Raw genomic sequence first — 19,041 nt, 5'->3', positions numbered from 1 at the left:
ACTGAAGGAGTACACTAACACATAAACTTTGAAATTTCATTCAAGCATGGTTCACAAAATTGATGAACAGAACAGGGTTATATAACTTATAAAGAACAGTCATATAAAGGATTAAATATGAGGTACATGTATACATCAGCAAATCCAGGACAACCAAGTATCATTCTTATGATGATATGGCTCGAATGGAACTTCTCAAAGCCATGTTCAATATCCTTTGACTTCGACCATGATGCATCAGAAGCTATTGCATCGTGAGAGCACCTTCAGCCGCGTCCACCAAAGGGATTTGGGGCATGGCGGACAAAAAAACGTTCCCAGCCATGTCCCCCAAAGCCTTTTTTTGTCCGACGCGGCCCGATACGGTGTTCGGCGCCCCGAGCCCGTCCCCGCTACACAGGGGACGCTCCGGGGACGCCGGACACAACGAAAAGCGAGGCAGGGAGTGGCGGGACCGACGCGTCAGCGGCACATTGAAGTTTAACCTACCCGTCGCCTACCTCGCGACGGAAGTTATTGGCGCGCAGTGACGGTGCAGTTCCCGCAGAGGCGCAGCGAAGCGTCTCGTCGCACCTAGCTTTGCGTGCCGGTGTTAATGAGCGCCACCGTTCCCCCGCCTCCCTCCGGCCTATAAAAAGGGCCGCTCTATCATCGTCCCTCTCACACACAAATCCTAGCGCCCCTCTCTCAACCCTAGCCGCCACCATCTCAAGAGTCGATTCCATGGCTGGTAGAGGCGGAGGCCGAGGTCACGGCTGTGGTCGTGATCGTGGCCGCGGCAGAGCTGCACACTCGTCGTCGCCTGCGACGCCGTCATCTTCATCGTCGGATCTGCAAGAGGAGGAGCGGCGGGTGGTGTTCGAGTTTGTCATCTTCCACAAGGGCGATCCACACGGCATCCAGAGGCTGCCGATCACGTTCACCAACTTCGTCGCCGGCGACGAGCCAGGATCGCTGCATCTGCGGGAGGCTGCATGCGGCTACTGTCGGTGGATCGTGGACGTGATCTACGGCGCGCGCGGAAAGATGTACCTCCACATCGGCTGGGAGAAGTTCTTGCGCTACCACCAACTCGAAGCCGGTTTCGTACTCATGTTCTCCTACCTTGGCGAGGGGGATATGAGCGTCAAGGTCTTCGACGAGACGCGCTGCTGGCGACACTACCACGGCGACAGCGCCGAGGAGGATGATGGTTGAGTGTTGTTTCTTCGCAGCGAAAATAGGCACGGAGGTTTCTGGTTGTTCTTCCTCGAAAGAACCAACAGGGGCACCGTCAACAGCTGGATTTTCCAGTTTGGGTGACTGGGTGTGCCTGCGAGTGTTCTTTCTTGGCAGCAAACATACGAAACCTGCGATGCCAACACTAGTTAGGTTTAGATTTTACAATGTTTTATATTTGTGTCAACCATGGTTCAAACTTTGTATTAGTGTGTGGAAAACCATGTTCCAAATTATATATTCGTGTAAACCTTGGAAATAGCAACACAGAATCTCATAGAGCATAATTGTAGTACCTTATAAAGCAAAAGCATGTACTATGATGAAGCTGGTTAATAGTCCATTACCCATTTGGAAAAACAATGGGCAGTTTTGTGTGCAAACTGGAGAGCAATATTTTCTTTCGCACAAGGTAGACTCATCATTAAGAAAAAGTGAATAGAAATATTGTGTATAGGACTAAAGACTAACACACCCCAGAGAATAGATTCTGTTAACTGATAAGAGTTACTCCACGTTGGAGACTAATAATAATAAAGAACCTCTTTTGACATGAAGCTCTAAATTGTTCTCTTGTGAAGAAAAAATAAAGTTGAAATAACAATTTATTTAAAGGTCATGTACCTATATATAAGCGTATTTATCATAAGGATTTTCTTTCATGAAGAACTATCATAGGTGAATGAATATTATCCCAAGTAAAATGGAAAAAAAATGGAACTTCCGCTCCTACATAATTACAAACTATTGTAGGTGTGTTTGATTCATGTTGATGGTGTGTTTTATATTTCTCCTATAAATGTTCTAATACTACCCGCTCATTGGAGGCACCTGAGAGGGGCAAATGCATCTGGTGCGTCCGTTTTCACCGCTACAGTAACACTGCCCACCCACTTTTCACCCTGGCCGTCGGATCTGGTAATTTCTTTCTCACTCCTTTGTCTTCCAAGCAGGTCCATGACATGTGGGGCCATCTATGTGTGCGGTCCAGCAGTCGGAGGCAGCCATCAGCGCTCGTTCACGTCTCTTGTTTCATTCGTTTGTGTGTTGAGCGGTGAAAACCCTAGATCGAGATTGGTCCTCTCCTCCCCCAATCCACGCCCCCCTCTCTCCACCCCGACGCCTCCTGGCTTCCTCCCAATCAGCCGCCTCCTGGCTGCGGGAGACCCGACGGTGGCGGCGGACGGAACGGAACTGGTCAGCGGCAACGGCGGCTGTGCTGGCCGCGGCAGACGCCCGGAGTGCGCATGGAGGTTGGCGGCGGCGACACCCACTCCTTTCCTCGTCCCCGTCCTCTCCTCTTCCTGTCGCGGGACCTCCGAGGGCGGCGACAATCGGGTAGCAGCGGGGCTCGCTCACCAGGCGGCTGGACGTGGTGGGGCTGGGCCGGTGCGGGTAAGGGCTGCTGCTGGTTTTTGCGGGAGCTCCGACGGCAGCGGCGGTCAGACGGCACCGGGGCCTCCTCACGGTGGAGGCTCTCTCACGCTGCCCCTCCTCAAGCGACGAGGCACAATAGGGCGGAGCTGAGCAAGGGCTTCACATGGCGCCCCCTCCTCTAGCTCCCCAAATCGAATCGGCCAAGGCACATGTACGACAAGAGGAGGCGCCACAGCGTGGTGGTGAGGCATGGCGCGCCGGAGCTGCGTCCAGGTGGATTGCGCACGAGCGAAGTCGCTGGCCTCCTCGCAGGTCCAGTGCACAAGCGCGGAGGAGCGGCGCAAACAATCTTGATGAGGCACTCGGTGAGTTTCTTCCCATCTTCCCCTCCGCTGTGTGTGTTGCTAGATTTTCTCTTTTGAAGGATGCAAGATGCAGAGGAGGCCAGCGTGATTTTCTCTTTCGATCTCGCCAGACTATGCACCAGCCGCGGCTGTCGCTGCTCGTCGAGGCCACTCTTCCGGCCGCCTCTATGGAGGACAGGGGTTGGAGCGGAGAAGGGGACACGGGCGCGTGGTCCTGCCGCCAGGCGCGCGGCTCCGGCTCCGCCCCCTTTGACTCCTCGTCGTCCGCCCGCGGAACCAGCGACCATCTCCAGAGAAGCTCCCGGTATGCATGCGCTCCCCCAATCCACGTTTGGTTGATGAAAAAAATCCTATTAAGACAGTACGAATTAGGAAATAAATCATGTCATGTCTGTGTGTGTGTGTGTGTCAAGATCTTGATCCTGGCCATGTTACAGAGTTGAGGATGCTGGGACATAACTGCATATAGCATCAACGCAACTTGGTTAATTGAGTCTTTTGATTACCTCTTCAGAGTACTAAGCACTGAGCAGTCCATCTTGTTGCTGCAATTTAATGTTTTCAGAATATTGTTTGAGCTGAATTATATGCAGAATACTGAGTAGCCTGTTACACACAATTGACATCTATCCAGATCACTCATATGCAGAAATACTTAATTTTGTCTCCTCCTGATAGCTGACACTGCCTTTTTCACTGCATTTTTTCACTGGAGTAGTAAAATGGAAGTGCGAGCAAAGCAAGCAAGTTAGCAGAGATGATCCGCAGCCTTGGGATCCCGGTAAACTGCGGCTGCATGCTCGACTACGAGGACAACTAGAACTGCCAGCTCCAGACCAACCAATGCCTGTCAGGCCTGCATAGCAACGGGTGATGGATTTTCTTAAGATGCTGCTGAAGAGGGATATACTCCATTAACTAATGCGGATCTCTTGAAGGAAGTCCTTGCTTGCTTGTGTAGTCCATTACTTCCTTGATTGCTTGGTGTGCTTTTATGAGTAGGAATTGGCATGCGTAAATATCTTGATCATTCAACTTAAATACAGTCCAAACTGCAGTTTAAATTCATGCATTTTTATGATCTTAATGATGCCATACAATGGAGCCAGTGGAAGAAGTAGATAAATGGAGATGACATGTATCATTTACAGGTACATCTATGACTTGATTAAAAACTGCATACTTTCTTTTCCTTCCAAACAAGCTCGTTGGGAGCATATTTGATTGTATATGTAATAGGGGTATGGTTTTTCTTTCACCATTCTACTATGACAAGCCTTGAGATAATTTTTTAAAGTTTTGTGGTTTCAACAGATCATTGTGTACATACAGTTCAGTAATTATGTTTGCTTGTGAGAAATGCAAGGAGTTGTTGCTTGTTGCTTGTGAGAAATGCAATTTTCAACTTGCAACTGATATGAAGTTTAAATACAGTTCAAATTGCTACTGCCAATACTCCTACTGCTACTATCAATACTCCTACTGCTACTGGCAGTATTTCCTATTGTTACTGACATTATTTTAACACGTTGTTATACTCCAGGACGGTGGTGTCTTGGCGATTCAGCATGCCACAGGCAACGAGCAGCTTGAGGTGTGCATGATCTTGTCCAGGAGCTGTGCGTGAATGTTCAATGTGAGCCAGCCAAGGAGCACCAGTTATCACACATAGTGGCGTACATATGAAAGATGCATACTGCTCCACTATACTTGAGCATCTTCGCAAGGTGCATCACTTTCCTAATCTTGCATCTGCTTCTAGAGAACTCTTTATTTCGATCATCTGTTGAAATACAAGTCTTACAACTCCGACCTGCATGTTGATTCTGATCGTCATCTTCTTCAGGTGGAGGATTGCAATTGAGGTCAAAGAATTGCTGAGCCATGCGCTGGTTGGACATCGCCCACTGCTGCTTGCCAAAGATCATGCACTGAAGATTGCCGGAGATCACGGCCATGTTACTTGCCGGAGATCACGGCCATGACCAGGTGCTTGCCGGAGCTCACGCCCTTGAGCTTGCCGGAGATCACGGTCTGGTGCTTGCCGGAGATCACGGCTTCTGGGGCTGGAGGTGGCATCCATGGGAAGGGCAGCGGACAGAGAAGCAGATCGGGCCGGTGGTGGAGACGATGGGGAGGGCGGAGGGCAGATGAGGATCTGCGGTCTGTGGTGGAGTTGATGGGGAGTGGGGAAGACAAATCGAAGCTGCGGCCGGCCGTGGAGTCGATGGGGAGGGATGATGGCGGAGGAGCAGCTAAGGACCGGTGGTGGTGTCGATGAAGGGGAATCCATGGCGATGGCGGTCGGCGGAGGACCAAGGACGAGTGATTAGGGAAGGGAACCAATTCATAATTAGGGAAGGGTAGAGTCGTCATTTCACATGGTTTTCACCTGGTCGGACCGGTTCCCAAACGTCTTATATTCCGGAACGGAGGGAGTAGTTCTTTGGGCTGCTTGAGGTTTTCATGATACACTTGAACTATCTGTAATTCAACTGAGCCTATTCTGTATCCATTGTAGCTGCTCTTTGCTCACTGAATTTCTCTCAAATGCTTTATTGTGTTTTATCTGATAGGTGTTCTTTGTGCGGTGCAGGTTGAGGCCTTGAACGATAAGCTGCAAGAGCTTCTCCATAAATGCTAAATGGCAGCTGATGGAGTGTAATTATTTGGGTTGAAGAGAAACTTTTTGTTTCTCTCTCGAAGATGCAGTAGATTTATTTAGGGGCTTGTCGTTTTATGATTTATCACACTAGATCGCCGTCTCGACCCGCGTCTTCAGTTCCGCCTCTGCCCATGACATTGGGAATGGCTATGGTTGGGCTTCAAGCATGGCAGGATCAGGACCAGCGAGGAAGACGAGTCGCCCCAGCCATGGCCATGGTTCCACCGACTCCCCCACATGCCTCCACTGTTGATAAGTTAATTGACGGATCTACCTTAATACTGAAGACTAAAATTCTTAGAACTGTGCCATGCCACTTCTCTAATTATTGTTCGTGTGTTATTCAGAAAACCTCTTACGATGCAAACAAGGACCTGTCATGTGTGGATCCTTCAGCACTATCCCTGAGCAGCGAATTCCAGTTTCTGTTTTGAATCTTCTTTTGATCACGAGGATTCTTTCTGTACCGGCAAGACCTCAGATTCACCCAATGTTGGTAAGATAAACTATGTCTCCAACTTTTCTAGCTTTCTTTCTTGAGCACATTAAATGGAAATTGTGTTTCCTAGGAAAAAAAACTCAAACAGAGTTTTACAAAAGTTAAGTAGAAATTAGGCGTTCGTATTACGCGTAAAAGGTTACTTCAAATTCAAAAACTGGTGTACTATAGTAGTAGAGATAAAAGATGAGAGATGTATACATCAGTTTTATATCTTGCTTGCGTTGTCTAGATTCTTAATCTTTGGCTTCAGAATTGATTTATGCAATTTCATGACTTGCTATAAATGGTAGGAAGGGTTTCAAGCAGAACAATCAAATTAATGATGAGGTCCCGTTGATTTTCACTTTGGCTTCTCTTTTTGTACAATATTTGCAGTTTCTATTTGGACCATGGTGGAGTCGGCGCCCTTGCTGCATCCTACGGCTCTCCCCTTTCCCCTTTGTCGAAGCCATTGGAGAGGACAAGGCCAGCAACCCATGATGATACACTCACAGCTGCCCAGGTCTGCACTTCACCCTCTGCTATTTCTTTCATGCCATGGATACAATTTTTCTTTGTGTCTCAAGGCTACTCTCATACACCATCTCTTGATTTAGACCTCCCTGGTCCTCCCTCGCATGTCCTTATACTGCCATCAGTGGCACCACTCGAGATCAATGCCATGAGGTTCAGATCTTTTCTTGCTTGGATGCTTGCCATGTTAGGGATTGGTCATTTCTCTTACAGGTCTTTTAACTGTTTAATAATTGTGTCCTTAATCACGAGTTTGACTTTAGAATTAGAACTTGCATACGTGTTTTTTGTTGTGACAGAGTTCATTTGATGTTTATTGATTCTGAAACTAATAATTGGAAATTATGTCTTGATGACTATTTGCAGTACTCTGTTTTAGTTAACAGACACATTATATTGGAGTAGCCTGGCAGCAATAGCTTAGTCCATTGCTCATCTTAGCTCAAACTAAAATCGATTGTGCTAACTAGAATGTAAAATATGTACTATTGATCACCTAAGGTGAGGGAAGCATATGTTGCTTTACCTACAACTTAAGCATGGGCGGTACCTCTGCTTGTCCCTTAGAGATTCATCCAAGTGAATTGTCTGCGTTTGTGTCATTTTCAAGACCATCAAATTCAACTCATCCTTTCTTAGATTCTTTACTTTGATACTTTCCTGCAACCATTTAGGTTGTCTACCATGTGCTTCCAGAGCAAATTTCTTTATTAGCTGCTATCATCGATGTTTCTAATGCTGTGAATACCGCTGAATCCCTTTGGTATGCTTAGTTATCTGGTTAGTTGGATCAAATATAATATCATCTATTAATCCTTTACAATATTCTACAGTCACATGAAAAAATCATAATTGTTTCTGTCAGAGCCAAGGTCCACTGGACCCATGCGTTTTTCGTTCATGTTTGTTTGGATGCCTCCAAGAGATAAGGTGTCAGATCGTTTTATTTAAAAACTTCTTTTACTCCAATGAGGGATACATATTCTATAAGAACATTGTACATATATTAGAGGAAAATAAAAGCTATATTTTGAAGATATTTTTCTATTATATAAACAAAATTGTATCTAAATTTTGGTTCAGTTTTATAATTTGATACTAATACACTATGATTGGCTAAGTATAAGTAATGCACTTTCTCCTTACAGTCGTTGTGTAATCTTGGTAGTGAGTGGTTTCTAACCCTACTACGATGTACATATAAGAACATTATACATATAAGTAATGCACTTTCTCCTTACACTACGATGCAGTGAGTGGTTTCTAACCCCGCTAAATTTGCATTGATAGCTACCTCTATGAAATCTTGGTAGCAGAAAATAATTCAAACTTGACTTAGCTTGTTTTAAATGGGTAATCTATCTATTTACATAATGAATCATATGCTGACCGCCGAGTATGATAAAGTTGACCAAAGTGGCACGGAACCCTCCCTTGGCTGTCCGTTGTTACTTTCCAGCCGCGGATTCATATGAGTTGGATATCACCCTGTTTTAATGGTAGCATAAACTTTCTGTGGTGAATTTGTTAGATATCTATTGTAGCTAGGCATAATTATTGTTATTTTATATGAATATTTGCAGGAGGAATTTTTTGATCATAGAAAGTCGTTCTTCTGAAAACTAGCTTGAACTTTTACGTGGAAGCATGCCTATATATAAATTCTGAAAGATTATTTTCAGATTATCACCTTTGATCTCCCGTACTCCAAGCTTTTGCTTCTATGGTAAGACAATCCATCACTTAATTGCTATGATGAAAAGGATAAGATAGTTGTATGCTTGCCAACTGTGCAAGGCCTTACTTTACAAGTTTGTCAAACCAGGAATAAATGATGTAGAACGAGTGAACCAATTAATTATTCCATCTGTATATACAATTTCACATGCTTCGTAAATATGAATTTTGTAAGTAAAATTATATTGCCACTCTATATCAGTCTTTCACTTTCAGTGGTCACCACATTTTTTATGCATCCTGCTCATATCATGTCATGCTAATATGCTGTGTTCATCCGATAAATTCCCTGATGGTAGATAACTCTGGCCATTCCCGGATTTAGACGGGTTTTACACTTTCCTCAACCTGGACCGTTGGCCGCCATTTTAATTGGTCCAGTCTGTTTTAGACTGTTGATAAATAGTACGATATGACAGTGTGGTCTGAGCTGGTTTGTCGGTCCGTGCAGTTTCACAATTCCATTCGGTGTTTTCAATGTCTGGAGAAAGCTTCATCGCCACTGTCCCTTGCTTCTTTCCGTCTTCCACCGCCGGTGTCCAGCATGATATTCACCGGCCATGCTGCAACGACATCCGTTGGCTCACCATTTTCATGCTAAAGTCATTATGGATGGTAGTCCATGCCAGCCTTCCATGGTAGATTCACCAAGAGCCGTGAGGCAGCCACAAGGGGTGTCGATTGTCGAGTGAGCAGCAACAACAAATGAAGCAGTCTGCGTGTAGTTACTTATGTTCTTTGCTCAGTTTTTCGCGGGATTTCACTTCCTTCTTGTTTTCCAAATTATGTAAATCCTACTAATTATAGTTCCTTATGTAGATATATTTTATCATGCCTTTGTTAATTATCTATTCACACTGATTTGCATCTTTTGTTGTGTTCTCTTTAGGTATCTATGCAGATTGTTCTTTGCAGCTTTGTCACTTGTGGTGTTTAGACAATTTTCTGGTGCCAGAAAACATTTATTGTTTCATGTATATGTTTTAGCCAGGCAAATCGGGATAACCTGGCCACATACATCCTATTTTGAATGTGACCAGTCCTCACTGCTTGCTTTTTATTGTGGTCTCTTTTCTCTTTTTGGCTTAGTAAAAATGTTTTTCCTATAGCAGATAACTTGTGCTGAATTCGAGGGATGATACATATATCTCTATAAATATTGTGCAGATGTTTTAGTGCCTATAGAAGAGTACCCAACTTATATAGTATTGTTAATTGGAGACTGATATTGATATTACAATTATGAAGTAAATACAATGTAGTTTTTCGTCTTTCTGTACATTGGACACATCTTTTCTATAGAATATGGGAAATGACACATTCTTTACATATTTCATCCAAGTATATGGTTGTGTTTATGAAATTTACTATGGTCACCATGATTATGCGTGGTGGGCCATATATCCATGGACATATACAAAGAAGCGTGAGACACTATTGCATAATTAACACAAGTAGTTATTTCACAAGTCTAAAAATACAATTAGAAGTTGAATTAGTCAAAATTTCAGTCTATGAAGGCATAGCTTGAGATAAAAGAGGTGTCACAGTGGGTCAAACACAAAAACACACTGCCCAAGACAGAAAAAAGAATTGTCCACTATGAAACTATTAAGGAACTAAATGTACTGATATGAGCTTGTCATCTATTAAGATGTATGTGTGCCTGCTAAAAGATGTAATCGTGAAGTTAGCTTATGGCTACTAAGAATAGCACAACATGGCATAGAAGCCTGTTAGCCTGATGTGTCTGAATCAAGGTTTAAAATAGCGTGCTAAATGAAATAGCGCCGACCTCCTTCAAACGCTATGGACGCTATATCGTGCTAATTGCGTGCTATATTTTAAATAGCGTTTTGAAAAAAATATAAAATATAGTCTAAAAATAAAGGATTTCGCTAAAAAGGTTAGATATTTAGTCCAAAAATAACTGAACCATACATATATAACCACATACAACAAATAGATCTCCAATTTTTCAGAAGGCTAACATCAATATTCCACAAGACAACAACATAATATAAATTCTTTATTAAAAACCATCAGCATTAGCGATATTAAGTTCTAATCTAGAAGAGAAACCAACATATTGTAGTTCATTACCACCGAAAAGTGAAAGCAACTTAGCTTCAAAAAATAGCACGCTAACGCTATGAAGTTTTAGCACGATATATCATGATATTTCACAAATAGCGCCATAGCGAGCAAAAATACTAAAATTTAGCGTAGACCCTCCAAATATGCTATTGCGTGGTATTAGCGGAGAAATAGCGCGCTATTTTAAACCTTGGTCTGAATTAGTCTGATGCTTATGGCTACAATTACACGTGCCATGGACTGTAAATTTATATTTGTCTGGTTAGTCTGATGTGTCTGAATTTTGAATTTTGCAGCTACCTAGAAGACTGCTGATGGTCCCTCAATCAAGGACTGGAGAGGTGGAAGTGCTGCTAGCTTCAACATCAGTCCCAACAGGACTATAGCTGCAAAGATTAGTATAATCCAGTTTGTCTTTTCTTTTATTGTTGTACACCATAATTTGCAATCTGGCTACTTCAGGGTACATCGGCACTCTTTAAAGGTTCTAATAGGAACCAGGCAAGTTATTTTAGTCTGGTTGGAAGGTGAGAATAACTCTTGGTCGTGACTCAGTTTTGTACATACACAATTAATTTATCTTAAACAACACATAATTATTGGTTTTGATTTGAGGATGTTAAAGACATTGGGTGCTTTATATTCAGATTCAACCCATCAATCCTTCTTTATGTTGGGAAATGTGCAAAATCACACGGACTACTTCCTGACGTGATAGTTGCAAACTTTCAGAATTTGTTTCCCAAGTGTAATTTCAGGAACATTTATTGCTTGTCCTTACTGATTGGGTACCCATGTTATCTAAAGAAGTAACGAATAGCATAACTTAGCCTTTTCCTAATGGATATTGATATTACATTTATTAATTGACTTTTCATTTTCTTGGTCGATTTGCAGTCACTGGTAGAGGTAGGTACCATGAGTGAATAAATCATATCTGGAACAGAGACAATTAGCGGTTGTTTGCATTGATGTTGGCCAAGCTGATCTCCAGTTGATTATGATTCTGTTTTGATGCATTGTTTAAACTTGCAACTTAAATACTTTTGCTAATGATTGGATCTCACGCGATTTTAGATCTTTGAGTCGTGAATCTCCATCTCTAGGCAATATAATCTTTGGTACAGAGTATTAATAAGATCACATGTGATGATTTGATATAAGTTTATATGAGTAATTACATAGACATTTATTATTGTACTACTAATAGATGACCCTAGGCATTTTCTAACTTTCACCTAGCTCGAGTTTGTGGTCCCTCATTCTAGCTAGATAAATGTGTTGAACTGATACTGCACATAATTCATGATTTTATACAGATGTTTTTCATGCTTTAAATTTTATATTTGCATACGCTAACTTGTTGTCTCACTCAGACTACCTCGTGCAACAGCTATTGCTGCCAGCGGATGGCAAGCAGTCCCCGCCGCCGCAGTCCCACTACTGCTGAGAGTAAGTTGCTGGGTAGAAAGGTTTGCACAAATATCTTTTATCTGAACTACTATGATGGCATGCTAATATTATCTGATTTTAAAATTCTTAAATAGGCTCATTCTTCTTGTTTCTAATGTTCCGGTGCAGTAAAATTTGAAAAGTGATGTCTGATATTAGTATCTGCTCAATTCTAAATTGGACCATATCTATTGAAGGATGGAAAACAAGCATTTTGATCGAGTTTACCATATTGTAGAAATGGTTGACTGTCATAGATGTGGTTTGCTCATGCTGATACTTGAATAGTGTTGGAATCTATATTGAAAATACTTGGTTGCACTTGAATGTGCTAATTTTGTTGTATATTTCCTATTCATTTCGATTTATATCTATGTAGGCTGTGATTTTACACTATCAGTACTCCTTTCTCTGGTCATCCAATATTCTGATGCTTAGAAATATAATAATGTTAGTCCTGTTACATAAAAAGCATGTGGTTTGATAAACTATTGGTGTCTGGCTTAGGCTACTGTGGTAGAGATCATGACTGCTCTCAACACTCAGAAATTTGTACACAATAAGATTATACCTACTATGGAAACTGGGGAATAAGTTTAATACTCCAGTGGTTCCTTACACTCATATTTAGAGGTTTTCCAAATATTGCGATGGAGTTCATTTGCAGAATCTTGTCATGTTAAGAAAAAACAATGTAGTTTACATAATTCAGAAATTCTCAATGTGAATAAAATATATATGTGTTACTTGCAAAATTAATTTGAGATACTTGCACAAGAAACTAAATGCTTAGCCAGTATGTTGGGTTAATTATTGTATGTCTTAATTTGGATATAAATACGGCTGTTATGTGTTCTTATTGATACTCAACTAATATGTGACCAATACAACTCCAGACAAACTAATGGAGCTTTTGGTGACCGTATGAGGATCATCGAGACTAAGCATCTGTTTAGTCACATGGAGTTGATACAATTTATAATTATTGTTATATCAGTATAGAAACTCTTTTTCTTTGAGGAATCAATATAGACAGACTAAGTGTGTGTTTCCATTAACGGTAAATTAGGACACTCAGGTTTTGGTCACTTGAATAATTGATAAAACTTATAGCTACGAAAAAAGATCAGATACAACTTAGTGTCATTAAATATATGATTGATATGAAAACCAAGTCGGGTGTGTTTCTGTTGCTATCATGGGCACCAGATACATCATGACGTTACCTTACCTTAGTCTGCAAATTGCACATTTTGTTTTCTAATGGTATTAATGACTTTCTAGCAGATTGCATTTTTGTTATTTCTTAAATACATTTCTTTACGATTTCCTGCTAATTCTCTAAATGTATTGCGTTAGGATTCTGCATATATATTGTCTTAGGACTCTGAAATGTTTAATTTGTTTTGTCCTCTATCAAGTGTTACACAAATCTTGGGGCGAGCTGGATGGTTGTGGCTGATGGTGTGGATGGCCACGACAAAGTACTTGGACAACGGATTAGATGGGGCGGAGGGAATGGAGGGAGGTGCAAGTTGAAGGGCTAGGGAGATAGGTTAAGAGGACGAGTCTGGGTCATTAACGCAAATCACAATGGGATGGACAGCAGTCGAGAAAGTGTGGAAATTGTTTACATGGGAAACATTTGTAATAGTTTCTGGTTAATCTCTAACCAAACTTTTTAGAAACATTCGTCTTAGAATTAGTAGTTGTCCTTTTACTCTTTGTTTATGATGTTATCTCTTTGGTACAATAACTATGGTTTGGTGGGAGAGCTTATACAAAAGCATAAAAGCTACAAAAAATAGTGCAAAATCGTACTAAATTGTCATATCTTACAACAACACTTTGATGAAATATTACTACAACACCTCGATGGAATGGTGCGGCTAACTCTTAATACTCAGCGCCCATGGTGAAGTGCTAATTCTTAGTACTAAAAAAACTAAAATTTATGGTTTAAATTCTGACTTGATTTTGTTGTTTGCGCGATAGCGCAACCGGTCATCTAGTAGTCATAACATGTACTGCACAAAAGACCAATGTGTACCTTCAGAAGCTGTACAAAAAGAACTGCAGCATCACAACTTGTTCAGACCAAATTTGAGGTTCCAGTTATTCAAGATGAAGACAAAAAGCAATTCACTAAATGCAGTTACCTTCGAAGCAATAAAATCAAAGGAATTAGAGAATTAAGATAAATATGATTGGCGAATTTACTTACGGTAAAAAATGTACAAACCTTTCAAATAAGAAATATAACCTCTAGACATCTTAGTAGGCTGACAATCTACCATCACCGAAGCCCTGGTGGTAAACCACGCCGTCCACACACCAATCTCAAGCTATGTTAGTTCATACAAAAACTTTATCCAAGAGTAAACAACCAAAGAATAATACATGCAAAGAGATATTTTTAAACCTGAATCTTCATATAAGAACTGTCCAAAATTGAAGGATCGGAAAAAGGAAAATAGGGTAGACCAGATCAAGGAAAAGAAGAAACATGTCGCAGCCTAAATCCAGTTGAGATGAGGACTCCAAAGGACGAATAACTTGTCATGCCAAGCTTCGGTCAAAGTGAACTTGTGTCTGCCGCCGCTCTCAGGAAGAGGGCCTTGGGCCGAGGGCAGCAACACCGCACATGTTAGGTACCATAAATCATTTCTTTTAATTCTAAGTGTTCCAACCGAACAGATAGTATTCTGTCGAACATGTAGTAGAACTGTGGAAGTGTATTACTGCAGCACATGTGCTCTTTCGGTCCAGTAATATATGGTTGTCACTTGTCAAAATACCCATCCAGAGAAGAGATTTCAAAGTGCTCCTCTAAATATAGATTTAGAAAGGATGACACAATATTGAAGAAGAAGAAAAACATCACTGCACTGTGTGCTTGACAATGCGGTTCTCTGATATCTTGTTGATCACAATACTAACTTTAGATAAGATCAAAATAAATACTGCTGTCATATGCTGATCTTAAAACTCGTGATTTACAGTTATATGGAAAGTTGGAAACTTCCCATCTTAAGATCCATTTCAAAACAAACGGATATACAATTCCTTGCAGACATAATTTCTTTCATTTATTTTTTCCTGTTGGTAGTAAAGAATACAACAACGGAATTTCATATATCAAGCGTAGTATTACTCATGTTACCACTTACCATAGCTATCAATAGTAGGAACACAAGGATTGGTTCAAATATATCGGCATACATATATATCATCATATATGTACATGTAAAGAAATAACTTTGCAAAGAAATATGGAAATTTGTATCATATCGAAAGAAATAAGATCACCTCCTATCTTTAACGTCCTTGTTCTATGTTGGTTTGGCACTAACCCCTAGCAGAACAACAGTTCCAATATTAATGTCAACATTAAACCTGAAATCACCCGCAGAAACTATAATCATTTTTTAAGTATTTTCATGTTCCATCAAAAATAACGAACTAAACGGATCGAGAAGCTTAAATAGTCAATGCAATTTTATTTCTGCATGCATGTAGTACATGCCACATACTCTCCCACCTCCAATACCTGATGATCATCTTGTTGCCGCTTGCTACACACCTTGCTGCCCCCTCACAACAAATTCATTTTAGAACCTGTGCACCATGCCGAGGTTCCCCTCCACTTCGAGCTTATATCTCTACAAGTACAAAACAAATTGTTTGCTCTGACGGGCAGTTTCTATTGAGCACATAGCGAAACAAATCCGAAATATATAGCCTCCACATCATATAGAAGATGTGTCTTGGTGAAAGTGTGCAAGGGAGAAAGGCAACATTGAAAGGTTAAGGATTACGGAACAATAGACACTCGTATGTTCACATCCGGAAGAACGTTCAATGCAAGCAAGCACCTTCGCAGACTTCAACAGCCAACTGCAAAACCAGAAATGAATCGGCAAGCCCGAGCCAGGAGAAGTCGCTGAGGACCACCTCCTCAGACTTCTTGGTGGAGCGCTTGATGTCAGTATCCGCGACGCGGAGGACAAACTTCCCGCTTATGGAGTGTGCGATGATGTGGTTGTATAACCTGGTGCGCAGTTAGCCGTCAGGGCTCCTCGCCTCCTCGTCAGTGCGGGACATCCAGCCCTCGCATCGAATTGGGGCGCCCCACTACATGCGGTAGAAAGTGTGAGGAGGTGAAAGTGTTCTACTCGATGGCGGGTTTACCGCTCCACTCGTCGGAGGCGGGGGGTTGAAGTGGAGGATCCTAGGAAAGTCCTCGCCGTCCACGGTCTTGAATCTCATGCAGCTCCATCATGAACTGCGAGATCATGACAAGCTCATCCCCCTCCTTGACCAGTATGAGCCCTCACGGCAGCTCCATGGCCCGGCCACTGGCCCGGAATTCGGCGCTGGTGAGCACGATCAAGTGCGGAGACATGCTCCCCTCCTCCTTCTCCTCGACGTCCGTCGCGTCGAGCAAAGACGCCAGGACGCGGGCCCCGGCAGCTGTGGCCTCGGCGGTGACTTATGGAGGGAGCTGCCGAAGCGGGAGGAGTTGAGGCGGCCAAGGTGAACCCTAGACTCGGGAGAAAGCAGAGAGAAGAAAGAGAGAAGGGTTGGGTTGCGGCCAGCCGGATCCGACGAGCTGCAAGTGAGCCGGTGCTCAGCGCCTCGTGTATACGCTGGCCCACACGGCGATCCGCGTCAAATCGCTGAGAAGCCAGGGATGGCAACAGCATTAAGGGTATGTTTGGTTTGAGCCCCAACTTGCCCCGCCAAAATTTTGGCATGACCAAATCAAGGGCATGACCAAGGGTAGGTTTGGTTTGTAGTCAGAGCTAGCCTGACCAAATAATTGGTACGTCCCGTGACCCTGGGCTGCTGCTTGGTTTAGCTCCAAAATATTGGCTAGCCCGCTCCGCTCTGTGTATGTCAGTTCACTTTTTTGCCAAATCTTGGGCGAAGTGAGGGCGGGCAAATCCCGCGCCAAAAATTTGGTAAGGCGAAAATTGGTAGGGTGCAGTGGGGCTAGAACCAAACGCACCCCAAAATTTTGGTTCGTATCCGTTGTTTGGATGGTATCCAACGCACCTTCCAAAATTTTGGCAAAATGGAGATTTTATTTGGTTTGCAGCTACCTGTGACTCCATGACAGAACTCACCACGCTGCTGAAAATTGTTGAACATGCCGAGCTGCATGCACTCCATAATCGCAAAAGACAAAGGACCCAGCGCTTAATCAAAAGCTAAAAGAATCAAACTGCTGTTCTCCATGCACTAGAAGACAGAAAAAGTAAATAGAAAATTACATGGGGCCACCTGGGAGAGAGTGGCAAGTACCACGCCAATTTTTTGGCGGAGCTTCTCCGCGCCCTCAATTCGCCCGCGCGGCGGCAAGATTAACACAGGCGTGGGGCGGGCGCCGCTGGCGAGCCAAATAATTGGCACCGATCCAAAACGGGTACCAAATTTTTGGGGCGAGCCAACTTTTTGGTATGGTTAGCTTTGGCTGCAATCCAAACATGCCCTAACTTATTTAGATAATTGGGAGGAATTTCTACTAGCTAGCAGGAATTCTCTCCCCGTCTGCTCTTCTGGTGAGTTTGTTTCCATCAAATATATAAATGCTTCCATTGGCTATCCACCAGTCGCTCAACGCCTGAGGCCTGACAACGTGAGGAGGCCGTAGCATAGCAAACTTCAAAATCAAAGGTCATATGTATATGCAATTTCACATACCAAACCACAGGGAGCAAAATATCTTCTAAAATATGTGGTTAGCACCATGCTGATCAAGGTCATACGTGTATGCAGTTTCTTAAATGATATTAAGGTGTGCCATTATAAAAGAATCAGAATAGGCAACACACAATTAAAACAAACCAAAACGAATGAACCACCATCGATCAAAATTGATGTCACTTTACAACTCTTTCGATCCAACTATCTAGTGAATTGAATACTATGTAACTTTACAGCTTCACCGGGGCGATGTGGAGATAAAAGTAGCGTTGAAATGACGAGCAAACGCGGCAGGGTGCAGATTTACTCAAAGGCCCACTGGTTCTCCCTGCGGATCTCCTCCTCCTCCTCGGCGGTGAAGTCGTTCTTGATGTTGAAGGTCTTGCGGATCTCCTCGGGGGTCTTGCCCTTGATCATGTCGGCGACGGTCTGGCAGGTGAGGTCGAGCAGGCCCTTGATGTTGAGGTAGTTGGCGGCGAGGATGAGGTCGAAGAGGGTGGCCTGGTCGACCTTGACGAACTCGGCGTCCCAACTCTTGAGGTCCTCGGCGGGGGCGCCGTCCGCCGCACCATCGGCCGCCGCGGGCTTGGCCGCCTGGACGTGCTTGCTGCAGTACTCGACGACCTTGGAGAGGATCTTGGCGTTGACGTTGGGGAGCGGGATCCCGTTGTCGGCGCAGTCGTCCTCGATCATGTGGCGGATCGTCTGCGACTCCATCGCCACCGCCTCGTCCACCTCGAACTGCTCGCCGTCCGAGGACTTGAGCGTGATCTTCTTGTCCTCAGCCGCCATGGGTGGGTTGAGGTCGGGGATCGGCGGCGGATTTGGGTGGGTTGAGGTCGGGGATCGGCGGCGGATTTGGGGGCAAACGAAATCCTAGCGAGGCGGCTGCGGACGACAGAGACTTCTGATTTCTGAAGGGAGAGACCCGGGTCCCCGATGGCTTAAGTAGAAGGATTTTCCCTTCAGAAACAAAAGAAAGACTAGTAATCGGCTGCAGATATTTTGTTTGTTTCCGATCGGGATTCTAGCATCGTAGGATCGCTTCTATCTCAACTCTGAAACGTACGATGTGTCAAACTAAAAACAGGAACTCCATCCGGATACGATTTTGTTTCCTAATTAGAGCATCTCCGTACCGCGTTCCCAAAGCTTCCCCAAACCGCGTCGGATGGAGCATTTGGAGACATGTTTCGTTTGTGCCGTATTTGAGGATGTCGCTCCCAGCCGCGTCCTCCAAACAAAATTTCATATATTTAAAACTTAAGCAAATTCATTAAACTCGCTATGTATTACATAGATTCGAACGAAATTCGATTAAATTTGAACTAAACCTAATGTAGTAGTACTTGCGGCGGCCGGAGGCGTCGTAGTACTGCTGAAAGTTATACATGTCGTCGGTGACG

General features: G+C 43.3%; 1 protein-coding gene across 1 annotated transcript; it reads right to left on the bottom strand.

Moving 5' to 3' along the window:
- Positions 1-17,765: 17,765 nt before the first annotated feature.
- LOC124700179 (SKP1-like protein 1) lies at positions 17,766-18,551 on the bottom strand. Its single transcript, XM_047232345.1, has one exon. It carries the CDS (start codon positions 18,425-18,427, stop codon positions 17,939-17,941), a length of 489 nt encoding a protein of 162 aa, XP_047088301.1. The 5' UTR covers positions 18,428-18,551; the 3' UTR covers positions 17,766-17,938.
- Between the last annotated feature and the right edge of the window lie 490 nt (positions 18,552-19,041).

The sequence above is a fragment of the Lolium rigidum genome, chromosome 3, assembly GCF_022539505.1.
Source record: "Lolium rigidum isolate FL_2022 chromosome 3, APGP_CSIRO_Lrig_0.1, whole genome shotgun sequence".
In the NCBI taxonomy this organism is placed as follows: domain Eukaryota; kingdom Viridiplantae; phylum Streptophyta; class Magnoliopsida; order Poales; family Poaceae; genus Lolium; species Lolium rigidum.
Note: the sequence above shows the minus strand (reverse complement) of the source record. Positions and strands in the feature narration are given on the sequence as shown.